Here is a 23,800-nt window from a genome sequence, read left to right as displayed (position 1 = left end):
GCAATGATGAATTTAATTTATCATTAGAGTTCGTATTTTTATGAATTTAAAAATCTATAATTTTATCAAAGCGCTACAAATCAAAACATGTTTGGTCCCGAAAAATTGTAAACATCACTGATTTTTAGAAGAGCAATACTATCCACACTTTGTGAAGTTGAAATGCAAATAAGTTAGTGAGGCAAATTCAAAATTTACAGGGTATGAAATATGTAATAGCTAATGTCAAATAAAAAAATCTACTTCATTTTAGAAGTTCGAATATTACATGTAGTTATTGTAAACATCACTGATTTTTAGAAGAGCAATACTATTCACACTCCAAGTCAGGAGCCTCTGGCCTTTGTTAGTCTTGTATTATTTAAATTTTAGTTTCTTGTGTACAATTTGGAAATTAGTATGGCGTTCATTATCACTGAACTAGTATATATTTGTTTAGGGGCCAGCTGAAGGACGCCTTCGGGTGCGGGAATTTCTCGCTACATTGAAGACCTGTTGGTGACCTTCTGCTGTTGTGTTTTTTTATTTTGGTCGGGTTGTTGTCTCTTTGACACATTCCCCATTTCCATTCTCAATTTTATTACCTGTCATCCTAACAGTAACAATTAGTCTGTAAGTGAATTACAAGTCCCTTAAAAATTAAAGATAATTGTTAGAACTTACACGGTTTTAGACAAGCTTTTTCAATCTGTCAAATGGGTCTGTCCGTCCTTAAAAAACATGTTTGTCCTGAGTTTGTTTGCCCATAATAGAGTCTGTTTCGCCCTGGGATCGGTCTCCTTACTTAAAAAAAAAGTTTTATATTAAGTGCATTTAAGTTTAATAAACTTATTAAGATAACTAGATTGTATATATTCTTGAAATAATGAAAACATGTGGAATATTTTAAGGTTGAAGGCTTGTTTTGAACTGTTGAAGCATTAATTATTGGCAGTGTCTGCGCGTACCCGCATGCGGGTACGAATAGTCAAATTGCCGTTCTAGGCTGCGCCCACCCACATCCGGTTTTCTAATAAAATGCCATTGGATCGGGTATAAAACGTGAAATATCTACGGAAATTATCGATAAAATGGGGATATCGTGTAGAACGAGTGAAAAGTATGAAAAATTATATTTTCAAATTGTATTTATTAAATAATGATACATAATAATCATTGCAAAATTAAATGCACAATGATGGAAAATGAACCTGTACAGTCCCTGTAAAAGAAAAACATGATAGAAATTAATACTATTATAAAATTTTACATCTTCGCTAGCCAAGGGTTACGATCCAGCGGGATTGCCCTTGGCTAGCGAAGATGAAAATTTTAATGCAAATTTAAAGAATATTTTTTTTATAAATTAAAAATATACCCATATGATATTTTAAAATAATCTTTAAGTAAAATGTTAAACAGAAACTAAAATTTTAAAATATATAAAACTGCTAAAATTAAAGCATGAGTTTATAAAAATTTAAATTTAAAGAAGCAAGTAATAATGATTAATGAAACGTGAACGGAGGCTGGCAACATTTGAAATGTGCAGCCGGGTTGAAATCCGTGCCAAAACAATCATATTTGATATGTAAAATGTGTTCCAAATCTTAATTAGTTACATGAATCTTTTGTAAATGGTTTAAATTGATATTATAACTTGCTTCTTTAATTGTTTATAAACTCCAGCTTTAATTTTAGTAGTTTTCTTTTACTTTTTTCTTTTCAGGGACTGTACAGTTTCATTTTCCATCATTGTGCATTTAATTTTAATTAATAAATACAATTTGAAAATATTATTTTTTCATATTCTTCACTCGTTCTACACTAAAATCCCTATACTATCGATAATTTTCTTACATATTTCACGTTTCATTCCCGATTCGATGGCCTTTTATTAGAAAACCGGATGTGGGTACGCGCAGCCTAGAACAGCAATTTGACTATTCGTACCCGCATGCGGGTACGCGCAGACACTGCCTTAATTATTTGTTTAATTTATAGAAATCTAAATCATTTGTTGTATGGATAAAAGCAATACTCTTTTAAGATCTTTCTATGGTGTTCACTTGACATCCATTGAGAATACTGGTAAGTTTACTCACAGCAACAATGAGTTTACACAGATCTACTGTAAAATGTCTAGATTTGCAGACTTTACAGACAACATCACGAAAAAATTAGGATGCGATATAAGTTTTTTGAGATACAAATGTAGAATTTAATTTTATTTGTTCACAGTCATAACAGTTCAATGTTTTCCCAAATTATTTTAAAAACTTTTATATGTGACCCATTGCTTCCAAGGCATATTGTTGAAGATTCAGTTTCAAGTTTTATATACATGTACATTTGTACAAAATGTACCAGCATTGATTTTTCATGAGAAATTATTTATTTGCATATGTTAAACATGTTAAATAAAAATTCCTAGCTAAAGATCAAGTAATGTATTGTATACCATGTATGTGAAGATGCACAAGGTTTTTCAAAGTGAATATGTTGCAAATTGTGACAGTTTAAAAAATATTTGTATTTTGCAGGTACAAGGTTCCATCTAAGATGCAGTCCCTTGATGTTTGTAAAAAGACATCTGGTAAAGTTTGGCACAGAAAACCTACACCATCATCTGATAATGGGTATGATGTTAATATAAAACAAGTAATCATCAATATCACTTTATTATTTTGTAATGAAAAAAATTGCAAAGATAATTCAGATTCAATTCTTTCCTGCTGCCAAAAAATGTTTGAACAACAATAAATTGGATTAGTAGTTCAATATGTTCAAATGTTTTGTTTTTAATATAAAAAATGAAAATGTTATAATTTTAAAGTTTTTTCACATTTTCAGTCAGATTATTTTTTTTTAGTATGAAGAAGTGAAGTTTTATTTCTAAGTATTTTAAGAAAAAAATTACCAGTAATAAATTGCTTAATTTTATTTTTTTGTTGCCATAATCATGTAAATTGTATAGTTATTTAAAGGTTATACATGTACCGATTTTCTTTTTCAGCTTAATGATACAGATTACTAACAGTCAGCCAAGTACATTATCACATGCTGGTAAAAATGTACGATTTCTTCACACTGCATTTGACAGTAATGGTGACAGTTTTGTTGCAGGGGACCACCAGGGACATATATTCATGTTCGATATTACTAAAAACAGGTAAAAAGTCCAAAAGAATAAAATAATTAGAAATACAATTATAAACATGATTTCATGAAAAATTTAAGAATAAATTAAAAATTGTCAGAACTACATGTGCACAGGTGAGAAATTTAGTGATGCATCCTACATTTCTTTAAAAAATGCTAAAATTATCATTGATACCTGTATTTAACGTTCATTTCAAGTATTTTGTTGGAGAAATTACATGTAAAGAGATTCTTCACTCAGTCATACTTTGTAAACGTACACTGATTTTACGTATCCGTTTATGGTCCACTTTTTACCATTGTCAAGTCAACATTCGGCTTTAAGAAAATGTGATTTGAAAAACGAAAGTAAGGCAGATATGAGCACACTGATGTGCACACTTTGAATGATACATTGCCAGTTTAACAGTTTACATCAGAACATCAAATTCATATCAAAGTAAAGTTTAATATCTTTCTTTTTATGCTTCACCTACGATAGTAGGGGGCATTATGTTTTCTGGTCTGTGCGTCAGTTTGTCTGTTCGTTCATCTGTCTGTCCATCTGTCCCGCTTCAGGTTAAAGTTTTTGGTCAAGGTAGTTTTTGATGAAGTTGTAGTCCAATCGACTTCAAACTTGGTACACATGTTACCTATGATATGATCTTTCTAATTTTAATGCCAAATTAGAGTTTTTACCCCAATGTCACGGTCCACTGAACATGGAAAATGATAGTGCGAGTGGGGCATTCGTGTACTGGGGACACATTCTTGTTTTCAATCTAATGTCAATCATTGGGATGGCCATCTGATTACCATAATTGCCTTTTGTGACTAAGTTTTAGGGATTAACATCAGGATCAGATATAAAATGTCTGGCTGGCTCAAATATTTTTTGGAAGCCCTGCAGTGAACACTTATGAATTTATTATATAAATCAAATAATATATCCTGGTCAACAAAATATGACCAAGAACATCTATTAATTTTTATAATGTAAATAACTTTTATAAATTTAAAGGTTTTCCCTGGTTCAAAAGCTAGGACATCCATGTACAGCAATGGCATTTGACCTGAGAAGGAAATCTGAGTTTTTGGTTGGACTATCAGATTATTCATTGAAATGTTATGATGTTGGTAAGTACATGTCTGTGTTGACATTGATATTTTCCCATCTGATTTACAATGCATTAGATAAAATGGCATATGATTTAGTCAGCTGTCTTTTCATTATTACTTATATTTAAGGAATGACTAATATTTTTTCTGTCTATGAAGAAATAACATAAAAACTTGGTGCACACTGAATAACGCAAGTAGCAGGTTTTTTAAAAGTGTGCACCACATTTTTTATGTTATTTCGAATAGATGGAAAAATATTACAGTCATTTCTTATAATTTAATACCAAATTCCATTTAAACTGTAGAAAACCATGAAAAACGTTGATGACGTCATGGTCACATGACTAAATTATGTCTATGGTCTCATAACAAAATTATGTTAGCCAATCAGAAGACACATTACATCCAAAATTAAATTATAACAATGTATTTTTAAAGTGCAATATATAACACTACAATTACTCTAAGTGCTTTACATGTTAAAAAATAAAAATATACACAAATTTGTACATGTACAAAACTTCAGAGTAAATAGTTTTTTTCAAAAGCATACAAAATCAAATCAAATAAGAAAAATTAAGACTAAAATTTTTACCAAATAAGTTATAAAAATACTGGATGAAAAGAATTGCAATTATTTCTTTAAATTTGAGCTAGTACGAGATTACATGTAAATATTGAAAGGAAATCTGGGAAATATTTACTGTCAATATATAGTTATTTTCATGGCAACCAATTTCTGTGGATTGAGAGAAAATTGTATTTCATAAATATTTGATTTTCATGGTCTGACCAAAATCTGCAAAATCTTGGCTTACCTTGACGATTAAAATCTCCAAAAGTTGGTATCCAAAAACAATAATGAGTTCACAGTATGACAATTATTTTAATATATTTTAGATACAAAAGAGATGGTGGCTTGGATGAAAGGACATGAATCTGTGATAGGGAATATATCAGTACATGCCTCAGGAAGATATGCATTGACAACATCTACTGATGCTGCTCAGCTGTGGGACCTAGATACTTTCCAGAGGAAAAGGAAACTTAATATCAAAGAAGATGTTGGCATTGTTCAGGTATTTTTATTGCAAACCAAACAAAAGTTTTCCTCAGAGTCATCTCCACTTGGTCAAGGTGTTTAAACTTTTGTCTGTTCTAATGTCCCAGTAAATAAACTACACAGAGAACAATAGCCATAATTGTATTTATTCAATAGGACAATAAAACAGACAAAAGTGTGAGTATCTTGATAAAGAGGAGATGACTCTTTGGAAAACTTTCTATTGGTTTGCAATAGAAAGTTCTCCATTAGTTTTGAAACATTTAAAAAAGTGAGGACAATTCCAATGTTGTTAGATTTAAGATTTAGCCTTTATATCATATTGTTTCCCCCTGTCATCACAATAAACAAGAAAACAAGAAAGATTTTCTGTTTTGAAATAAATAATAAAATCAAGCGATTGTATAGTTTATCTTCGGTTTAAAAACCAAATTTAATGTTTGAGATTATATATAACAGTTGTGTGTAAGCCATGAATTTTAATAAAACTCAATCAAAGTTTTGACAGATCATTATGTAAGTCTTAAATTATGTTTCTGTCATGAAAATGAATCCCTTTTACAGTTAGAAAATGACATAGGCAAAAATTATGATTTTTGTAAATTGTAATTTCAGGTCTCTTTCTTGCCACTGAGTAACACTATCATCACTGCATTTAAAGATGACACAATATTTGCATGGGAATCAGATACATTAAATTGTAAATACCAGTTACCCATACCTCCAGGGAAGAAACCTAGCTACAGAAGTTTTGCTGCTACAAAGTAAGTCGCTATGCAGTAAATACCAGTTACCCATACCTCCAGGGAAGAAACCTAGCTACAGAAGTTTTGCTGCTACAAAGTAAGTAGCTATGCAGTAAATACCAGTTACCCATACCCCCAGGGAAGAAACCAAGTTACAGAAGTTTTGCTGCTACAAAGTAAGTAGCTATGCAGTAAATACCAGTTACCCATACCCCCAGGGAAGAAACCAAGTTACAGAAGTTTTGCTGCTACAAAGTAAGTAGCTATGCAGTAAATACCAGTTACCCATACCCCCAGGGAAGAAACCAAGTTACAGAAGTTTTGCTGCTACAAAGTAAGTAGCTATGCTGTAAATACCAGTTACCCATACCCCCAGGGAAGAAACCAAGCTACAGAAGTTTTGCTGCTACAAAGTAAGTAGCTATGCAGTAAATACCAGTTACCCATACCCCCAGGGAAGAAACCAAGTTACAGAAGTTTTGCTGCTACAAAGTAAGTAGCTATGCTGTAAATACCAGTTACCCATACCCCCAGGGAAGAAACCAAGCTACAGAAGTTTTGCTGCTACAAAGTAAGTAGCTATGCAGTAAATACCAGTTACCCATACCCCCAGGGAAGAAACCAAGTTACAGAAGTTTTGCTGCTACAAAGTAAGTAGCTATGCTGTAAAATTCAGTTGCCAATACCTTGGGAAACCATCCAAGTTACAGAAGTTTTGCTGCTGCAAATTGAATTGATGTGCAGAAATTACAAGGGGAACATGTTGCAGATCCTTATTTCCTCTAAATATGAAAAAAAAACCAGAAGGGTTTCTGCATATTAGAAAGTAGTCTCTATACTTTGAGAAAAAATTACCAAGTAACAGTAAATATATATATCTGTGCATTGACACTAGTTACCTAAACTTTGTGATATGTGGGTTTTAGTTAAAGGTTGTTTGTTGACTTATAGTTGTTAATTTCTATTTCACTTGGTCTGTTGGAGAATTCGATTATTGGGCAACCAAACCTCATCATTTTGTTTACATAGTAAGTTAAAAGTTTATTAAAGTGTCACATATTGATTGACATAAATATAAGTACCATTATATAAATATATACACACAAAACAATCAAAATCCAGCCATAAAAACGACTTATGAGACACTAAAAAGCTTAAAATTCTATAGAAAATTTCAAATATATCACGTAAAAAACATACAAGTTAAAAAAAATCACCATTTAAATAAAAAAAAATAAAAATCACTATATTCAATAAATATAATATATATATATAAATAAATTGTTGAAATCTGACTTTCCTGGTAAAATTAAAATAATAAAACTCTGAAGCTAGTAAAAATTTCCTAAACTGTTAAACAATTTTCTTTGCCAGAATACTATGCGTAAAATAATCATATAAAAGAAAATGCACAAAAATTGCATCACCTTATCTTACATATTTGATATTTTTGTTACACTTTTTCATGTTTTACCAATCTTGGATCCAAACATTTGATATTTATTTTCAGAGATGGCCGTGTTTTAGCAGCAGGAGGTAGATCTAGATTCATTCACCTGTGGGATCTTGATACACACAGATTGCTACGTATTGTTGAACTGCCAACTAAAGTCACATCAGTTAAACAACTGAACTTTCTTCCTGACAAGTTTGATGCAGGACAAAATCAGGTAATAATTAGTTTTGTAAGGGACATGAAAGGTGTCAGATATACCTGGCCAAGTAAAGTGGATTTCTCTAGCAAACTTTTTAAAAATATTGAATACTTTGGATTCATTTATTTTTCATTGATACCAAATTTTTGTGGTTATTGAATTTATGGGTTTCCAAAAGTTTACATTTAATCTCACAGCAAATGTTCATTCATTGAACATTTAAATTTGTGTTTCCATGTACCCACGAAATTCAATTATATTCGTTTCCAACTAATAACAATGAATCCACAGTATTATGGTATATTGTTGACAAGAATCTGGCTCACTTCACATGACACATGTTTTCGCTGTTTTAGATCTTATGACACCAGACTAGTTGTCTAATTAGAAATTATTTATCTATTGTGTATTATTTCCCCATTATGACAATTTTTCCAAGTCGAATTCACATTGGACATGGTGCAGTGAGCGCAAGAGAGTCTTACCTTGTTGAGACACATTTGAAATGCTATTGATTCCCTCAAGTTTTTATCCCCTGTCATGGCGGAGGGGGGATTAAGTGTCACACTTGTCCCTCCTGTCCGTTTGTCTGGATCACCCTCGGCTTACACCCCCAAATATTGGTTTCAGTTCTCTAATTTTAGAGTTATGAATTTTGATAATCAGTATACCAAAATTGGCACTTTATTTATATTTACAGACACTTGGTGTTTTAAGTCAGGATGGAATAGTGAGATATATAAATATTAATTCATGTAAACTATTATTTGATGTTGGCACCATTGATAACAAGGTCAACAACTTCTCTATCAGCCCGTCAGGACGTCACATGGTATCTACAATGGAAGATGGTAGTCTACATGTCTATGATCTACATGTAGTCTCAGATGAAATAGGAAAGGTAATATATGTGTTTATGAAGAGTAGTTGTATATGCTAATTAGACATCAACATTTATATAAAAATTAAAGCAAAATATACATATGTTTGATAATCAGGATTTGAAATTAATCATATTCAAAATGCTTGTGTATTTTAATTCATTTTATTTGCCAGCTAGATTCAATTATTGACCATTTAATTGATATTTTAGCCACCTGCACCTTTGGTCAAGGTTGTTAAAGACAACAAAATGTCAGATACAGTGGCATCAGATCAGTCTTTGAAATCACAGAAACAAAAAGGAGCCAGGGCAAAAGGCAAAGAAAACAGGAGAAATCAACCAGATTTTCAAATAGAAGTAAATGCTTTTATTGCTTCATGTTTCAATTCGATATATACTGTAAACAAACTTATTTTAGCGAACACTTAACTTAGCATTGAGCATTACTTTTTTCCTTTTTGCAGCAGTTTAATTTTGCGATTTTCATATTTATTTGATGTTGTTGAAAAAGGAACAATTTAATTTTTAAATTTTCACAACAATTTAATTTTGCGTCACTGATTTACTAGCAAAAGTCTAGAGAATAAATCACTTCTGAAAATAAGTTTGTTTACAGAAGTTTTAAATTAATTTATATGAAATATATGCCATTTACTAGTTAATATAATGATGAATCTCATAGTAATAATAAGGATTATATAAAAAAAATAATACTGGCTTTTCAAATCAATTCCCGAACTCTACTGTGATACAGAGACATCAATTATTATTTTGTATGATCCTCCAAACTTTCAAATAACTGCTTAATGTTCTGACTTTGTTTGATGGGATGTTCCTCAATTACATTACAATAGAATTTGATATTTGGAATTTTGAGATAATGAAATCATGGGCAAATAGGACAAAAAAGAAACGAAGAATGAACTTAATGCCAATATGATATCAGATGTTATTAATTTAGTTGAATTCAAGAAGAGCATCTCTAAATTTAATATAAATATATATTTTATTTGGGGTCTGTGCGTCTGCCTGTTCATTCATCTATTTGTTCAACTGTTTGTCCGTCCGTCTGTCCCATTTCAGGTTAAAGTTTTGGTTAAAGTTTTTGGTCAAGGTAGTTTTGATGAAGTTGAAGTTCGATCAACTTAAAACTTAGTAAACATGTTCCCTATGATATGATCTTTCTGATTTAAATGCCAAATTAGAGATTTTTTCCCATTTTCACAGTCCACTGAACATAGAAAATGATATGGGGATGGGGCATCAATGTACTTGGGAAACAGTCTTGTTATATATTGTGTTTCATTAAAAAAAAAATAAAAAAATTTTAATTCAAAAAATTCACAAGAAAGTTTTATTTCTTTTCAGAAAGAACTTCCTGAACAACTAAATATGGAAAAATTAAGAGCCATTTTAAAAGGGTATGGGGAATACCCTACTAAATATAGAATGTTTATATGGAGATCTATTTTAAGATTACCAGAAAATCACACAGCGTATGCAGCATTAGTTGACAAGGGAACACATCCTGCATATGCTAAAATACATGAAGAATATCCAATTAAAAGTCGAAGACTTCTACGCATTTTACAAAGGTAAGCTTTCATGCTTGGTTTTATGCTTTTAGTAATTCTCAGTAGACATCTCTACAAGGTGTTGTATAAACTCTTTTGTATTCAGTAAATTTTTTCATGACAGTAAATGTCAGATTTATTGAATTCTTATTTTATTTCTTGAAAACCTAATTGGAATTTTACTTTATTTTTTGAAAACCTGAAATTGCAAAATCCACTTTATTTTTTGCTTTTTCTGCAACAGAATGTCTGTTTTAAACTATATAACATTAACTTTCTTGATATTGTGATATGTAAATTTTGTATAAAAAATTATACCAAGTTTGTATGTTTTTGTATCAAATTTGTGATAAGTCTCAACTTTGTATTAAAATTGATTACAGGTGTAAGTTTTGTATAAAAAATATTGATAAGTCTAAATTGTGTCTCAATATATTGTTGTTTTATTGAATGTTGATATGTCTTATTTTTTGTATCAAAATATTGAGGTGTTATTAAATAAATGTATTGAAAAGTCTAGATGGCATATCAAAATATTGTGGTTTTATTTTATAGAATCCTATCAGCCATGGCACATTGGTCACCTATATTTGGAGAGACACAATATCTTCCATGTTTAGCTTTTCCGTTCGTGAAGTTATTCCAGAACAATCATTTAGTGTGTTTTGAAATCTTGTCATCCATCATGAGTAAGTATGTAACATAATGTCACAAACTAAGGTGGTACCTAACACCTGGATTAAAATTAAGGTGGTACCAATCACCTGGACTAAAACTAATTTGGATCTTTTAATTTATATAAAAATATTTTGACACTTTTACAAAATTATTAGAATTTCAAAAACTTGAACCAGACATTGTTATTGGAAAAATTTCGTTGAATTATATAGCATTTTGGCAAACGTTAGTTTTGATCTTGGAGAAGCCTCATATTTCCTTAACAATAGAACATGATTAAAATGTTTCTTCTGATTTCTCAAAGTTAAAAACTCTCCCTGGAGTGTTTTGTACCCGCTTAAATAGCTATTCATGGCACAGTATTCTTAGCAGGCAATTTGGAATTTGTTTGGAAATATTGCAAAATTTTGTAATATTGTTTTCTACTCAATGACATCTTTCACACTTATATTTTAGAATTTATATCATTTTTTTTGCTGAACAATATTTAGGAATTGAAAAAGGACATGCTTTGTTTAACTATCTTAAACATTTTTAATATCAAAAGTTTGTGAATATAAAAAGTTAAATTTATGCTTTAGAATATATATTAAAGTATATAACTATTAGAAAAAAGTTGGTATATTTTTCAAATTTGTTTTTATTTATGTAAGAAAAATATATATGTTAACAAAAGTTAAAAAAAAATATTTGCTATTTGTTCAAAAATTATTTAAATATAAACTTTCTTGCAGTGAACTGGGCAGATCATTGGTTTGAATATTTCCCTAATCCACCAATCAATATCCTGGGAATGATAGAGAATGTTTTAGCTTACCATGATAAATATTTACTGCAACATTTTGTTAAATACTCAGTCACATCTCAGGTAAGTTTGTAAGCCATCAATGATTTAAATATTATGTGTGAACAGGTGATACCAACAATAAAGGAAATTGTATTGGTGAAACCATTAATAAATGATTTTTAGGCAGTTAAGCTGACTTATGCGAGCGCCCTAGATTTGTGTTCTACCCAATAAATGCTGAAATATGTGCCATTGTTATTATCTAGCTGGATGTTATGTTATTCATAACAAATTGAACAGTTTTTTCATACTTTTAATTCTTGATTACAAAAAATATGACCAGTAAAACCTTAAATGATTGTCGATTTATCCAAAAGTTTTGAAGTTGCACATAGGAATTAGGGCACATTAGGACTCTTTATGTAGTTTATTATACCATAGATTTTGGCTAAGCTGTCAAAGAACAAATGTATGAAATATTTAATCGCTGAAAATCTCTTAAGACAAGTAGTTTAGATTTCCCAAATGACAAAAGTCGTAGTAATAATGTTTGTCGTCAATACGTAGTCAACTACGTCAGTAGTCTTAAAATAAGTTCCTCTGATCATGCTTCTGTTGGCGGCAATTTTAAATTATAAGACGAAATTTTTGTATCTTTTCAATTTGGAGGCAGGGTTTCAAATAAGCGGTTGTCTGAGGTTTGCAGCCTTCCACTTTTGCAGTCAAACTTTCAACTTGGTTACTAGCTAAGCTGGACATACTCAACTTGAGAGGAAATAAAAAATAACTTTGCTGACCTTTTTACCATAGTCTCCTAATAAACGATCTCAAAACTTGTTTTTAGCATTATTATTCATGACAGCGATGTTCATTTGTGTTCAACCGCTTGCTTTTTACAGAAAATCGCCGACAAATTATGTCTAAATTTGAGTAAAATCTTATCAGACAAAAAAAACATTGAAAACAAAATGGCTGACATGAGAAGAAAATTATAATATCGGAACTGATTAAGGAAGCAGATATGGGTAATTCCTGGTTTTGGCAATTTTTTTAAAAATCAGACAGATGACAAAATACATCTTTGCATTGTAAATAAATGTAAACACTAGAATTGAAAGCCAAAAAATAAATGTAAAAGAATGAACAAAAAAACAGAAAATATTTTGTACTGAAACTCAAAATTACAATGGGTATTTTTTTTTCTCAATTTTGATGGGTCAGTTAAAATAGCTGGAAAGTTTCTTATTTTACACAAATAATGCAACTAGATTATATGATACCTAAATGTAACAAATCATATGATATGTATGTGGAGTCCTTTAGGACACTCTACCCTTCCTGTTTGATAACTTTGAAAAGGATCAGATCCCAACCTCTCAACCATATACGTTCATGTATGGGACTGTATAACTAATCAAATGAAATATAGGTGAAGTCCCTAGGTTCATCCACCACCTCCTGCTTTAGAACTTGGAAACAGTTGAGATCCCCACCCATCAACCATATTTATTCATGTATGGGACAATATAACCAATCAAATGAAATACAGGGGGAGTCCCTGTGGTCACCCCACCCCTCCAGTTTGGGAACTTTGAAACAGTCAAGATCCCCACTCCTAAACCAGATATATTCATGTATGGGACAATATAACAAATCATATGAAATATAGGTGGAGTTTGTAGGGGACTATACCCCTTCCTGTTTAAAAATTTGAAAACGGTTGAGATCCCCACCCATAATCCATATATATTCATGTATTGGACAATATAACATATCAAATAAATTATAGGGGGAGTCCCTAGGGTCACTGCACCCTCCTGTTTGAGAACTTGGAAACAGTCAAGATCCTCACCCCTTAACCATATATACTCATGTATGGGACTAAATAACAAATCAAATAAATTATAGGGGGAGTCCCTATGGTCACCCTACCCCTCCTGTTGTTTGAGAACTTGGAAACAGTTGAGATCCCCACCTTTAAATTAAACCATATATTTTCTTGTATGGGACAAAAGAACTAGTCAAATAAAATATAGGAAAAGCCCTAAGGGTCACCCCACCCCCTCCTGTTTGAAAACTTGATAACGGTCGAGTTCCCCACCCCTAAACCATATATATTCATGTATGGGACAATATAAATAATCAAATGAAAAATAGGGGTAGTCCCTAGGGTCACCCCACACCCTTTTGTGTGTGTTTTGAGAACTTGTAAATGATTGAGATACCAATTCCTAAACCATATTCATTCCTGTTTGTCATTTCAAAAAGATTGAATGACATACAAGGTCAATCTCATAGGTGTCACATATGCATATCACTTAGCTAGACCTAACACCTGTCATTTTATTCGAAACTTAGACATCATGGACTTGGGGTGAAGGTCAGAGTCATTTACATTTTCTATGGACAGGTCAGTCAGACCTCACCATTGATCCCTTTAGTAGTAAACATTTGTCTGATTTGTGTCTCATAATTTTTGCACTGTACAACACAAACTCAGTTTTCTTTCAAGGGAAGCAAGTCCATTCATACTTTTACAAGCTCATACTAAAGTCAACTTGGTGACCTATAATTGTTAATGTTTGTGTCATTTTGGTCTTTTGTGGATAGTTGTCTCATTGGCAATCATACCACATCTTCTTTTTTATATTGAACTACTAACAGTCAACTAATATGAAGAATTACGATCAACTAGAAGAACTGCAATCATTGCAAATTTGTACTACTGCTGACTCAAGACTCATGATCATGAAAAAAAAATATACTTGATATATACCTTGCTATTGAAAACCTTGATAAAATATGAATTATTTGCCTTAATGATTAATTTATTAAATGAACATAAATGTACAATTATATATGAATGTTTAATGTTTGTTCTTTTATATCTTAAAAAAAATTGAAGCAACATTGCCACAGTTTTCATAATTATGTTTGCCTTGGTTTTTGGTTAACTGCCTACAGTGCATTCAGGGCTTTGATTTTTAGCTCACCTAACCTAAAAGGCCAATTGAGCTTTTCTCATCACTTGTCGTCCGTCGCCTGTCGTCGTTAACTTTTACAAAAATCTTCTCCTCTGAAACTACTGGGCCAAATTAAACCAAACTTGGCGACAATCATCAACCATGTATCTAGTTTAAAATTTGTGTTTTTTTACCAAGCCAACCAACCAAGATGGCCGCCATGGCTAAAAATAGAACATAGGGGTAAAATGCAGTTTTTGGCTTATAACTCAAAAACCAAAGCATTTAGAGCAAATCTGACATGGGGGTAAAATTGTTTATCAGGGCAAGATCTACCTGCCCTGAAATTTTCAGATGAATCAGACAACCCATTGTTGGGTTGCTGCCCCTAAATTGGTAATTTTAAGGAAATTTTACTGTTTTTTGGTTATCTTGAATATTATTATAGATGGAGATAAACTGTAAACAGCAATAATGTTCAGCAGAGTAAGATTTACAAATAAGTCAACATGACCAAAATGGTCAGTTGACCCCTTTAGGAGTTATTGCCCTTTATAGTCAATTTTTAACCATTTTTCGTAAATCTTAGTTAACTTTTACAAAAATCTTCTCCCCTGAAGCCAAATTTTGCCAAACATAGCCAGAATCATTATTGGGCTATCTAGTTTAAAAATTGTGTTTTGTGACCGGGCAAACCAACCAGATGGCCGCTACGGCTAAAAATAGAAAATAGGGGTTAAATGCAGTTTTTGGCTAATAACTCAAAAACCAAAGCATTTAGAGCAAATCTGACAGAGTAAAATTGTTTATCTGGTCAAGATCTATCTGCCCTGAAATTTTTAGATGAATCGGATAACTTGTTATTAGGTTGCTGCCCCTAAATTGGTAATTTTAAGGAAATTTTGCTGTTTTCGGTTATTATCTTGAATATTATTATAGATAGAGATTAACTGTAAACAGCAATAATGTACAGCAATTTAAAACTAAAAAATAAGTCAAAATGACCAAAATGGTCAATTGACCCCCTAAGAAGTTTTTGTCCTGTATAATCAATTTTTAACAATTTTCATAAAATTTGTAAATTTTTACTAAAATTTTCCACTGAAACTACACGGACAAGTTCATTATAGATATTTGTAAGCAGCAAGAATTTTCAGTAAAGTAAGATGTTCAAACACATCACAATCACCTAAACACAATTTTGTCATGAACTGTCTGCTTCCTTTGTTTAATTTAAATATACAAAGGTGAGTGACACAGGCTCTTTAGAGCCTCTAGTTTATGTAACCACCAATAATTCAAATCATTTTGGTGAAAACATTAATAATTAAAACTAATTTTGATGAAACCGTGTATAATGAAAATCATTGTTGTGAAACCATCAATCATTGAGATCAACTGGGCAAAACCATCTATAATTGCAATTAATTTGGTGGAATCATCAATAATTAAAAGTAGTTTGAAGAAGCTTCAACAATTGAAACTATTATAAGTGAAATATACAATCGCCAAATTTTTTTTGGGATGGTATAATGGTATGATGTCATCGTTGTCTGGGTCGTTGTCATCCGAAGACACATTGGTTTCTGGACAATAACTTTAGTTTTAGTTAATGGATCGCTATGAAATTTTTTTAAGAAGGTTCAATACCATTAAAGGAAGGTTGGGATTGATTTTTGGGGATGATGGTCCCAACTTTTAGCCCAAAAGGGGCCAAAAACAAGCATTTTTCTAGTTTCAGGATAATAACTTGTGTATAAGTTTTTCGATTGCTCTGAAATTGTACTACAAATTTCAATACCACAAGTAGGAGGAATGAATTTATTTTGGGGGTTATTTGGTCAACAGTATAGGAATTAAGGGTCAAAAAGACAAAAAAATCTGTGGTCGTATCAGGCTGCGCTAGGTGAAGCATTTTATTTGGCAATAGTTTCATTATTGTCCTGAATAAATATGGGTTTTTACACAAGAAAAGCTGAGAAATGTATTGACAAAGTTAATTCTTCACCTAAGCCATTACGATGAGTTAAAAAATATAATGAAGTACAAGGTAAAAAATATAATGATGTACAGTCCTTAGAATTAAACTTCCATTCAACTTTCTATCTAAACTGCCTTCTGAAATATTAAATCATCATTGATAATTATTTCATTAATTTAAGGGGGCTCGCGGGTCTAAATTATTTTTTTTATTTAATACAAGATTTCGCTATATTTTTCTATAAATTAACTTTATCTTATACCTAATAGAAAAATGAAATGAAAAAATGGGGTCACCGTTCATTTACGCTCACAATCTGCCTTCGAAAAAAGCATACATATTTGCTAATGTCCTTTTTTTCTGTTGAACTAATAGGAGAAAAAGCGGTAATATAGAAATTAAAAAAGAACTAAATTACAGAAATGGCTAAAATTTTACAATTATTCAGTTTATGTACAGCTTTTTCGAAAATAACAATACAAAATATAGGTCACCGATGAGTTAAAAAAGATATTTAAATTTTAATGCCATAAAATGGCATTTTTGCACCCAAGGGAGATAATTTGGAGCTTTTTCAATGATATCTACATTTTAAAAGTCACCTGGGGCCAACACACATTGATTTTTTTGGAATAATTTTTGTACCATATGATAAAGTAACAACTTCTTAAGGTAATTAATTAAATTTGTAATGAAAAATAAACTTTTGATTTTTTTCTGAAAATTTTATACCCGCGAGCCTCCTTAAGAAAAAAATAATAAACAAGTTTTCAGAACTACTGAATAGATGATTATTTCATTAATTTAAGAAAGAATAATAAGCAAGTTTTTCAAAAGTAAGCGAGACATTGGTTCTGCGGTACCCTTACAAATTTTTACCCAATTCTAGCATATTATAAAAAAATCTGTGATAGATACAACTAAAAACAGAATGAAAATATCAACAATGCAAGATAATAATGGAGTGACATTGTTGAAAATTTGTATAGATCAATAAAATATCATAAGATTAATAGATGACATCTTCGTTAATGGTAGACTAGATGTCATGTACCCCTTATGAGTCTACTGACCCCATACAGATTTATAGGAGGTCACAACATGACAGTGTTCAACCAATCAAAATGTCACTTTTATACTCTAGGTACAATAAAGTATATGATTAGGTTTACTCATGCAGAATCATCCATTAACTTGAGAATTTGGAGTCCTACCCTCTTTAATAGTCGTGTCTAGGGAATTTTACATTTTTAAAAGATCCATGTGAGCTATCACTTTTGTGTGTCTTACATCATCATATACTGTTCAAGACCCTCATAGGAAGTCAAGGTAATTAAAAACCACCCCCATAATCCATATAAAGTTTTTCAAAAAACTCTAAAACCTATGAACAGATTTGAACATAACTTGTTGTGAATGTTCATTGGTCTGTAATCACTCTGTATACTGTGGTTTCATTATTTTTCATTTGATATAAAAAAGAAGATGTGGTATGATTGCCAATGAGACAACTATCTACAAAAGACCAAAATGACACAAACATTAACAACTATAGGTCACCGTACGGCCTTCAACAATGAGCAAAGCCCATACCACATAGTCAGCTATAAAAGGCCCTGAAAGAACAATGTAAAACAATTCAAACGAGAAAACTAACGGCCTCATTTATGTAAAAAAATTAACGAAAAACAAATATATAACACATAAACAAACGACAACCACTGTATTACAGGCTCCTGACTTGGGACAGGCACATACATAAATAATGTGGCAGGGTTAAACATGTTAGCAGGATCCCAACCCTCCCCCTAACCTGGGACAGTGGTATAACAGTACAACATAAGAACGAACTATAAAAATCAGTTGAAAAAGGCTGAACTCATCAGATAGACAAAAAATACAAGTGGAAGTGGCCGGGTACTTATACATCCCGACACAAAAAGACACAATGAATACCAATTTTCACAGATTATATGAAAGCAATTAAGGTGGTACCTAGCACTTTGACTAAAATTAATTTGGCTCGTTTGATTTTCATAAAATTTTGACAAAATATTTACTTTGACCTTTTGAAAAAATATCAAAATTTCAAAAAAAAATGAACTATACACTTTCTCGGAAAAAAATGGTTGGTTATATAGCACTTTGACAAACACTAATTTTGATCATTGAGAAGTTTAATATTACTTAACAATACAATGTGATTAAAACGTTTACCTGATTTTACAGAGTAATCTCCCTGTAGTGTTAGGTACCACCTTAACATGTAAAGTTCTATCTTCCCTGAATTTCCTGTTAAAAACTTTTAAGTTTAATTTTGCAATTCTTAATCAACATGATCAATTTTTTTCCTATAAAAGTTTGTTAGAAATAAAACATTTCACGATATTTTTTTAAAATCCACTACCATCCCTTTTCAACTTTTTTGGATTCGAGCGTCACTGATGAGTCTTTTGTAGACGAAACGTGCGTCTGGCGTATATACTAAATTTAGTCCTGGTATCTATGATGAGTTTATTTACAACCACTTGGTTGATGCCACTGCTGGTGGAGATTTATTTCCCCGAGGGTATCACAAGCCCAGTAGTCAGCACTGTTTGTGCTGACATGAAATGTCATTGATATGTTTATATTTATAAATTTACTGTTTACAAAATTTTTGAATTTTTTTAAATACTAAGGCTTTCCTACCTCAGGCATAGATTACCTAAGCTGTATATGGCAAAACTTTGGCAGCACTCCTTTTGCGCCAATTACGGTTTTTCAGGGGTATCATTTGCGCCAATATTTTTTTTCTCAAATGTATCAATTGCGCCAGTTTTCGGAACTCATTTGCGCCAATTTACCTGAACACATATTGATCGTACTTATTTAAGATTAATATATATTTAGTCTCATTTTTGTCTCATAAATTTTTATTCATTCAATAATTGTTACTGTTGTTGGTGGAAGGTGAGTATAAATAATAGGATTACCATTAAACTAAAGGTATGCATATAAACAAATAGGTAAACGCTAATTATAAAAAAGTGTTTAGTGACAAATATAAAAGATGATTTTGCTGATTGAACATTTACGTGTTGTCTGAAGTATTTCCAGCAATTGTATACAATACATGGAACGAGGAATGGACATTATATTCCACTTTTATATTACATTTTGCCTTCCAAATCAGGAGACTGTTATTGAAAAATGTTTTCTCTGCTTAAGGAATGTTGTGAAAGATTTAATCTTCAAATGAATTTTACATCTATGCATATAGATTTTGAGGAGAGAATGCATGTTATCGTTAATGAGATTTCCCAGGAATTATCATCAAGGCATATAGTTTTCACCTTGGCCAGACATGGGGCCGGAAAATACAAAATCTTGGACTAGCAAAAGAGTATAAAAAGTTGGCAGTGATGTTAGCAAGTAGTTACACCATATTTTTTATTAGCTTTTCTGAACCCAGATGAAGTAGGTGATTGCTTTGCTGAAGATTTAATGCAGGATATGCCAAAAGACAAGAACATAGAAGTCATTTTTCTTTAAATTGGCGCAATCGTATATTTTATTTTTGGCGCAAATGATACCATGTAGTTTTTAAAACAAGTGGCGCAAACGTAGCATTAGAGAAAAAAAGTTGTGGCGCAAAAGGACGCACTTTTGGCGCAAATGGATCTCTCCCAAAACTTTTAGGAATTTTGGTTCTCAATGCTCTTCAACTTTGTACCTTATTTGGCATTTCAAACTTTTTTTGGATTCCAGCTTCACTGATGAGTCTTTTGTAGATGAAACACGTGTCTGGTGTATATACTAAATTTAGTCCTGGTATCTATGATGAGTTTATTTTCTAATGGCTTAGATTTAATTTGTCACTTCTTAAAAAAAAAAAAAGTTCAATAGATAGATGAAAATTAAAAAAAACTTGATCATGGTAACATAGGCATGAATATTCATACTTGTTATGATAAGTAAAGATACTAGAAAATAGTACTTGTAGCTGCTTCTTCATTTAAAAACAGCTCAAATATTAACTTTTTACCTTCCATTTAAAGTAACATCTTTTGAAATTATTTTTTTTAAATTTTAGTTGGTTATTTTTCAAAACTTAAATTCTTTTATTTATACTTGTATATGAAATTCAATGACATCTGTAACTTAATTAAAATACTTGCTTCTCTTTTGGAATCATATAAAAAAAAATGCAACTTTTTAATTTGAAAAAAAATTATGGTATAAAATTAAAATCTTTGAAAAAAAAAAAATTGTTTTTATGAGCAAGAAGAATTTTGAGAATTGTTAAAATAATATTGATATTTTTTTTAATTTAATGAATTTCAAACTTTGAAAGAATCTTTCAAACATGTACCTTTCATATTGAAGAACTAAACAATTTTTCATTAAACCATGCTTTACCATTATAGGTGCAAATTATTACTTTACACAATAACCTAATAAATTTTCCCATGATTGAAGACATTTTGGAGACAACTAAATAAAAACTGTTAATTAAATCATAATATAAAAATAAGAATATCATTTACAAATCAAATCAGTTTGTCATATTGTCTGCCAAGGCTGTCAGGTAGATGAAAACAGTTCACCTGTATCTCAGCAATTTCAGGGCTGGGAATGTTCACACCTTAATTTTCCCTAGCACTGATCTTTGTCAACCAATCAATGTGCAGTCATGATATATTTGTTTGGACAATTGGAAACAAAATTGTTATTACTTTTTACTAATTGTTTGTTTATTGGGTTGTGATCTACAAATTTGACAAGTCATTAATTAGTGAGTAGGAGAAGGAGTTTTCTGACTGGCTCAAGACTTGTTTTGATTGGTTGAATTTTTCTGTGAATAGAAGTTAGAATATTTATAACTGAACACTGTTTGTGTCTCATTTGGGAAAAGTAATTTCAAAGCAGAAGTTCCTGTTTGTCAGATTTATCAGTTCTTATTTGTGAAAAGTTATTTCAAAGTGAAAGTTTGATATCTAGAAGTAACTTAGTGACAACAATGGCATCCTTGATACAGTCTGACAAATCACAAGAAGAGACGAATGCAGGACTCTTCAAACTGTCTGCTCATCCTATGTTTCAAGATCTACAGGCTACATTAGTGACTGAATGTTTCCAAGCATCAGTGCCATACACATTATGTTCTGACCAGAGTATTGTCGGAGGAAGTGATGCAGAACCAATTCTGGATCCGTCTTTTGCCGCTGTACAGGAAGCTCATCTCCAGTCTCAGTTTCAAACATTGTCACCAGATAATCCTAAAGTTCACGAACTACAGAATTTTTATAGCACACAATGTGCCGAGATAGAAACCCAGAGATGTGATGCAATTGCTAAACTTAAAGGACAGATATTCCAGGATGAAACTCAATATCAGACAGAACTATTCGAAGTGCACACGTTTCATGATCGTCAAAGAATGCATTTAACAAGTCGTGTATCGTCTAGTCTGGATCTACTTAAAGAAGCTATGCCGTCTGGAAGTATGGTGTCCTCGTCAAAACCAAAAAGCCGACAGTTGAATGCCAAAGCCATTGAAATCATGACAAATTGGTTTGACAGAAATCTTGACAATCCTTACCCGTCGGAAATAGAAAAGGAAAGAATGGCAGATGAAGGCAATGTTTCCCTCGGACAAGTGAAGGCCTGGTTTGCAAATAAACGTAACAGGACTAACAATACCAAACCAAAGAGACAAAAAATACAAGTGGAGAAAAAACTTCTTACAATTTGTTCAGAAATTGCTGGAGATGATGGAAGAACACCGAAGTTGTATGGAGATATAATTCAGAAACTTTCTAACATCATAAACAGATCAACTGTGTTTAATGCAGGAACACCTATTCTCTCTCATGATATCATTTCTGCTGAGAATTTGGGATATCACCATCAAGAGGGATATCATCACCAAGAGGGATATCACAACCAGGACACGGCCATCTTCAGTCATGGACTCTTAGTTGCAGATTCTACGATATCTAGTAGTGATGATAACAGTAATGGTAGTACTTGATAAAACATTTGTCCATAATATGACCAGTATTGCACATGAACTATTTATGTAATATATCATATATTTATTATTTTTTATACTTAGTGCTTAATTGTAAATAAATATTATTTATCTTTATTGATTATTTGTTTTAATATTAGTATGAATGAAAGGAGATGTTGGGTAATCCGGTATACATCAATGAGACAGAAACTCAACAACACAGAAAAAAAAACGCTTTTGAGCTGCTTCATTATTGTGCAATAAGTTCAGTATACATGTATTAAAAAGAGTTTATTAAAACAAAGTTCATCTAAATTACTTACATTTTAGAAAGAAAAATGTCTTACATTGGGAAATATTGGTTGTATTATGATTTTTGATTGGGAAATGTTGGTTGTAATCCTTTATATCATGAATTTTGTTTGGAATCTATTTGGTTTTGGTTTACCTTAATTTCCTGCACATTAGTGTTTTTTCCTCTTTTATTTTACATCTGTTTATTGCAAAAAATAGTAGTTAAGCAGTAACAGATTAGAAAATTGATTTAAAGTAGTTCAGATCAACTTGAAACTTTAATACTTATCTTCATTATGATATAAAGATACAAGAAGATGTGGTATGAGTGCCAATGAGACAACTCTCCATCCAAGTCACAGTTTGTAAAAGTAAACAATTAAAGGTCAAAGTGCATCCTTCAACACGGAGTCTTGGCTCATACCTAACATCAAGCTATAAAGGGCCCCGAAATGACTAATGTAAAACAATTCAATTAGGAAAACCAACAGTCTAATCCATATAGAAAACGAGAAACCAGTACCACCACAGAACCACATCAACAAACAGTTACAACCATTAAACAACAGGTTCCTGACTTAGGACAGGTACAAACAAATGCATCGGTTAAAACTTGTTTGTTGGCGCCAATCCTTCCCTGAACCTGGAATGCGTGTGCAATGACACAATGCAAGAACAAACTATACAAAGCAATAAACAAGAATTAGAAACAGCAATAAAATAGACAGCCCACCATAAAAAGGCTAATGACATAGGAGAGGCAGATATAGAATGTGTCATTTTAGATGCCAGAGCAATCTCATACAGTAGTCCACATCTTCTAGTCCTGAAATAATATTATAAAAACTGAACTCTTGAGTGTTAATCTTGTTCAAAGTCATTTGTATATCTGTACCAAATTAAAATTGGATTTATTAATGAAAGAAGGATGTTGAA

The 23,800-nt window shown here is 31.5% G+C and overlaps 1 protein-coding gene across 3 annotated transcripts in view; it reads left to right on the top strand.

The window, feature by feature from the left end:
* The first annotated feature begins 66 nt into the window (after window positions 1-66).
* LOC134720816 (TBC1 domain family member 31-like) overlaps window positions 67-23,800 on the top strand; it is a 41,209-nt gene continuing 17,475 nt past the window's right edge. Inside the window, exons 1-12 of one of the 3 annotated variants that reach the window (XM_063583341.1) lie at window positions 67-172; window positions 2,523-2,618; window positions 2,996-3,151; window positions 4,142-4,257; window positions 5,143-5,321; window positions 5,921-6,069; window positions 7,562-7,721; window positions 8,407-8,607; window positions 8,800-8,946; window positions 9,958-10,184; window positions 10,719-10,852; window positions 11,576-11,709. In XM_063583341.1, coding sequence (XP_063439411.1) covers window positions 2,542-2,618; window positions 2,996-3,151; window positions 4,142-4,257; window positions 5,143-5,321; window positions 5,921-6,069; window positions 7,562-7,721; window positions 8,407-8,607; window positions 8,800-8,946; window positions 9,958-10,184; window positions 10,719-10,852; window positions 11,576-11,709 — 1,680 coding nt within the window. In that variant the 5' untranslated portion in view covers window positions 67-172; window positions 2,523-2,541. Of the gene's footprint in view, window positions 202-2,522; window positions 2,619-2,995; window positions 3,152-4,141; window positions 4,258-5,142; window positions 5,322-5,920; window positions 6,070-6,090; window positions 6,149-7,561; window positions 7,722-8,406; window positions 8,608-8,799; window positions 8,947-9,957; window positions 10,185-10,718; window positions 10,853-11,575; window positions 11,710-23,800 lie in introns of those variants that run through there. The other 2 variants (XM_063583340.1, XM_063583342.1) reach the window with 2 other exon arrangements.

Source organism: Mytilus trossulus, chromosome 6 (assembly GCF_036588685.1).
Source record: "Mytilus trossulus isolate FHL-02 chromosome 6, PNRI_Mtr1.1.1.hap1, whole genome shotgun sequence".
NCBI classification, from domain to species: Eukaryota; Metazoa; Mollusca; class Bivalvia; order Mytilida; family Mytilidae; genus Mytilus; species Mytilus trossulus.
Note: the sequence above shows the minus strand (reverse complement) of the source record. Positions and strands in the feature narration are given on the sequence as shown.